The sequence below is a fragment of the Triticum urartu genome, chromosome 6A (assembly GCF_056163025.1).
Source record: "Triticum urartu cultivar PI428250 chromosome 6A, HENAU_Tu73, whole genome shotgun sequence".
Lineage (NCBI taxonomy): Eukaryota > Viridiplantae > Streptophyta > Magnoliopsida > Poales > Poaceae > Triticum > Triticum urartu.
In genome coordinates, this window is record NC_141878.1 from 276,626,649 (window position 1) to 276,631,698 (window position 5,050).

The 5,050-nt window shown below is 43.0% G+C and overlaps 1 protein-coding gene across 1 annotated transcript; it reads right to left on the minus strand.

The window, feature by feature from the left end:
* Nucleotides 1–475: 475 nt before the first annotated feature.
* LOC125512552 (cytosolic invertase 1) lies at nt 476–4,929 on the minus strand. The gene is made up of 4 exons (XM_048677649.2): nt 4,335–4,929; nt 3,771–4,202; nt 1,601–2,159; nt 476–1,073 (listed from the first exon to the last, which is right to left on the minus strand). The coding sequence occupies exons 1-4, from the start codon at nt 4,725–4,727 to the stop codon at nt 778–780; spliced, it is 1,680 nt and encodes a 559-aa protein (XP_048533606.1). The 5' UTR covers nt 4,728–4,929; the 3' UTR covers nt 476–777.
* Between the last annotated feature and the right edge of the window lie 121 nt (nt 4,930–5,050).

Consider the following 5,050-nt stretch of genomic DNA (forward strand, 5'->3'; position numbering starts at 1 on the left):
AAAAATTGATATATTACACTAACTCCGTATATGTATTGACAATGTACTGTGTGGTAAAACGATAGTGCTAGAGAAACAACTCATTTCTCATAAATGAAGCAATGAATCAGCTGGCAAGTGAGTTGTAACAGTGGCCAATATACATAGGAAGCAGACAGTAGACAAAGATACAGAGCAATAAATGAACACAATACAGAGAGCTGGATGGGCATGATAACAGTGGGCAATAGGAAGCAGACAGTAGACAAAAATATAGTGGGTGTTGATCCTGAGACAACTGGATGGGCATGATAGCAGTGGGCTGTGTCGCCGAGTGCTCCTATGCAATTTCGCACGCCACCCACACTATTTATGCCTCGCTTTGAGAAGTCAGGAAGAACGGAACTGATATGCACTAGCAGAATGGAGCAATTTTTATTCGTTAGATAAAAATTTATGTTCATCATAGGAAGCTGGATCAGCAGACTCGTCTATATAGTCAACCCAAACAACAAAGTTTTGAGTCAAGGATCCCATTACTACGGAATGACCAAGCAAGAATCAATAGTATCTTCTTACAACGATGGATTGAAAAGAAAAGAAAAGAGAATACTCATTTCCACAATTGCTTCTTTTCCAACTCAATAAATGAGCTGAGATATTGTACAGCCGAGGAATCCAGAAGAAAATAAAACTTTCCGTTGGGAAAGTCAAAACAAGGGATGAGCAGAGAAATGCTACCCGAATAATTCGTGTTTTCAATCCAGACGTTGCTCCCCTAAAGTTCTTGTCGATATATCAGTTTGTCCATGAGGCGGACCTTCTCAAAACTGGCTTCATTGCCTTGTCCTCTTCCAAGGCTATCATACCAAGATGCGAAGGATCCTCCAGCAGCATCTTGGCGACCAAATACCCGGCAATGGACCAAGTCTGAAATTTCCTTGCCTGCTTGCCAACATATTTTCCAAGCTTACCATCGTAATACTCAGGCCAGCCATCCTTCAACAGCCTCCTCTCAGCTAGGTCAATTGCTCTTCTTGCAATTTGCGGCCGTCCAGTTTTGATGCTTGCTGCCGTGAGCAGCCAGAGAAGTACTGCAGGAAGAATGTTTGATGCATGAAAAAAGAAGTCGTATGCAATGGTTGTTGCAGCTTAACTCAATGTCATGTTTCAGATATCTACTAGAAATATGAGAAAACTAAAACAAACCAAAAAAATGGAGCACAAAAGGAGAGATCATGCAGATCTTTCTCTTATCAACAGAAAAGGCGGCTCATTAAAAAACATATGGAAGGTGTAAATCACAGTTCATCTTGTTGACATGCTTAGCATAAGTTTACCTTCCTCTTCGTGCTAAAAAATAAAGTTATGATAGTTATCATTGAATTTAATTTAAAATCTAAGGCAGTGCTAGGCATTATGGTGGATTATGGTAATCTCGTTTGATCAATCCACTTTTCCCTATTTTAGTGGCTAATTTCCTACAATGGATTAAAAATTAAGAACACAACATGATTCAGCAACCACAAACTAAGCCTAATTCATACATGAACTTAACAAAAGCACGATAATTTTCACATATATTACATACAGAGATCCAAGTAACACAAAGTGCAATAACCTGGCCAAGATCCTCCATTGTGGTAACTCCATCTCGTATTTTTTGGATCACATCCTGTCACGATCCGCCATTCATGGTTCTCAATAGCAGGATAGCATATCTTCAGAGGCATCTCACCAATTAACTCTTCCCAGCGCTCCTCAATGAGATCCATTATGGCCATGGATTGCTCAGGTGTAGCAAGAGATGATACTATGGCAATCATGTTTCCAAGTGCAAACCAACGGAAGTCCATCCTTGCAGGACTGACATTACCAACAAAAAAACCACCCTCGCAAGGCATGAAATCAAATAGCCAGTCCGGAATAGAATCTGGAATAACATTAAATTTGTTGACAGCTGTATGAGAATATTCTTCCGTCTTGTAACGATAAATATCATTTAGCTGCTGGAAATCTAGCCAAAAATAACTCCGCATGTGATAACTTAAAGCATGAAGACGAGTTGCAATCCGCTCCACAAAATCTTTCCCTTCAGCGTCATGTTTAAGCATTAGAAGAGCACACCTTAGTGCCATGAAGAAAAGGGATTGAATTTCAATGGGGTAGCCATACACACCCTACAAAAAAAGATTGGAGTGAGAATGGGGAAAAGAAGCACAAACAGAGACCATGATAGCATTCCCTTAATTAAAGAGAATTCATAGCTCATAGAGGGTATTTCACTTAATTAAAAAGAATTCATAGCTCATATAGGGCACATGCATACGCAAAAATGAGCAACATGCATCATCCAAGAAATGGTTATTGCTAACAAATAAATTAATGTTTTAATATTAGTCATATTCCTAATCTGCAGTTCTACAGAATGAAAGGAATACTTGTGAATTTACACATCACAGAAGGGTAGCCGTGTGCACAACATGATGCAGAGGTTGGGGGATATCCTCCTTCAGAAAAACATATCACAGAAGGGGAAATGTTGCCGAATTCAATGATAGTGCAAGGTTGCTCACATGCAGATGTAACAACAGGTTCAGGTGGACCAACTAAAGGAGGTAGTGGGCTTGGGAAGCCCGTATCAATGAGGGCATATCGAGTGTTGCAGCATCGTGGATATAGTATGATTTGTGTATCTAACTGGACCTCGTCAAACAAAACACGGGCATTCGGATGGGCCAAGGATATTGCACTCTAGTATCTCAGACATGAAAATTTGGAAGCACCGTCGTGGTATGAAAATCAGCACATCATCAAACTAAAACAATTAGATATTTTTGATGGAGAAAAATGACCAAAGGCATACAAGTCCAAATCGCCATTAACTCACCAGAACAAAAGGAAATGAAATTTGCAAGTCCAATAAGTATGAAAAGGGGGCACCACATTTATTTATATGAAGATACACAATAAGTGAAACCGCAACAAAGCTATGAGCACATTGTTCGTCATATATTATGTACTTGAACAGAGAACAACAAAAGCAAACAAACCATTAAAACCTCACAAACTAAAGATGACAACGTTACAGCAGTAAATGTCAAACTGAAATATATTGTTTTGGAGATATATCTCGAAAAGATTTAGCGTTCGTTTCAGACCTAGATGACTTCGACCATGATATTTGATCTTTAATTAGGATAATACTCCCTCCGTTCCATAATATTAGGTGTATAAATTTATATGAATAAATTTTACAGAACTAGCACTATTTTTTTCTTACTTATAAGACTTCTATGGCCAATTCGACAATTATACCGACCTACCATTACCTTGGGCTAAGATACCACAGTGCTACAATTTGTTTGATAGATCTTCAATTATATAAAAAATTATGGAAGTACTGACATTTGCTGAAACAGACATGAGACTTGTTTCATTGTTTGAGCTTCTCTGGGACTTGATGAAAAGACATGTATTTGTCTATATGACAAGAAACTTGTTGAATTCCTATCTCATATTCAGTTGTTAAATGATTGCGTAAATTTGATAGAACTTTCACTAATCACCCTTGTTTCAGCAAAGTACAATCAATTGTTTCCTAATTTTGAAAGTTCAAAGAAATATCCACACATCGGTAATTCTATGAAATTTTAGCCCAAAAGAATGGTATGTATGTCAGTAGTCACAGATGTGGTAATTCATTGATTAATAGAATAGGAAATTTGCAGTCCTGTGAAATGTACTCTTATTAGACTTGAACATATTGGAAGTGCCAGTCCATAACTTACCATCCTACGATCTATCATGCAGCAACCATCAGCGCATAACAATGTCGGGAAGGTATCAAATCCCTCAGACAAGCACAGGCTCAGAATGAGCCTCATCGCCTTCTGGCATTCCGGCCTCTCTGCCAGAGTCAAATCCCCGGTGGACTTTGTGTAGGCCCGCAATAGTATGATCCACCAGAAGCCCGAATCCACTGGAGCAACCCGCCCAATTGCGCTCTCACCAAAATCCGCGTGCAGGGTATCAATACCCTTCTTATCGTCATGAAGCACTTTAAAGCTTGCAGGCATGGCCCCCTCGCCAAGCTTAAACCGATCAACCTTCTTCTCCCAACCCTGCAGCAAAACGGTCTTGAGCAGGAAGTTCTTGACAATCTCCGGCTCACCATTCATCAGAAACGCCATGGCGCTGGGCACGAAATCTCTCACAAACACCTGCAGCGAAACCCCCCCTAAGTCAGATAAGCATATGTCGATAACATGCTACTCTTTCATAAATTTAATTCTGATTTGAAATTTCGATTCATTATAACATTGAGAAAGAAAAAAAAAATACATTGCTTGTACCTGATCATAGTTTAGGACTTCCTCGGATGCATGGTCGAAAGCGGCGATGGTACCAAGCGGCTGGCCGCGGAAAAAGACGAGGGAGCGGCGGAGGGCCTCCCAGGCGTCGCCCACTATGGGGTGGGGCTCGAAAGAGTGGAGCGCCGAGGAGGCCGGCGTGCCGACCAGAGAGCGTAGACCGCCGCCGGGGGAGTACATGCCGTCGAAGCCTCCGCCTCCTCTGGCGTGGCCACCGGAGTAGGAGACGTCGCTGAGCGAACGGTCATCGAAGGAGCGCTGGCGCTCGACGTTGATCCGCGGCTTGTTGAGCAGGTGTGTGAGGTCGAAGTCATCGGACCCGGACAGCGAGTTGTGCGACGCCGACCGCCGCATCCCGGCCGCCCCCAGCTCCATGGCTCCCCTCCCTCGTCACGAATCCGCGGTCGGCCTCCGCCTACTCGCCCCAGCCAGATCTAAGCCCAAAGCGCCGGCAAAGAGCGAGCTGAGAGATCTAGCTCAGGACGCTAGACAACGGAAGCGCGGACCCAGAGGCAGACACGGCCGCGCGAATCTCGAGGCGAGGGGGGTTCCGCGGAGGTAAATGGGGAAAAAAAGAGCAGTAGCGGGAGGGGCGCGTACTTATAGCGAAGCGGAGCCTGGGCGCCGACGGGGACGCGCGCGATAAACCTGTGACCTTTTGTCCATGTCGAGTGGGACCATTTCGCCCGAGGGACCAT

Excerpts from the sequence above, each read along its gene's own strand:
- LOC125512552 (XM_048677649.2), bottom strand. The coding sequence starts at position 4,727 with ATGGAGCTGGGGGCGGCCGGGATGCGGCGGTCGGCGTCGCACAACTCG. Across the intron at positions 4,203-4,334 it reads AAGTCCTAAACTATGATCAG|GTGTTTGTGAGAGATTTCGT; the intron begins GTACAAGCAATG and ends GTTTCGCTGCAG. Across the intron at positions 1,074-1,600 it reads CAATGGAGGATCTTGGCCAG|TACTTCTCTGGCTGCTCACG; the intron begins GTTATTGCACTT and ends TTCTTCCTGCAG.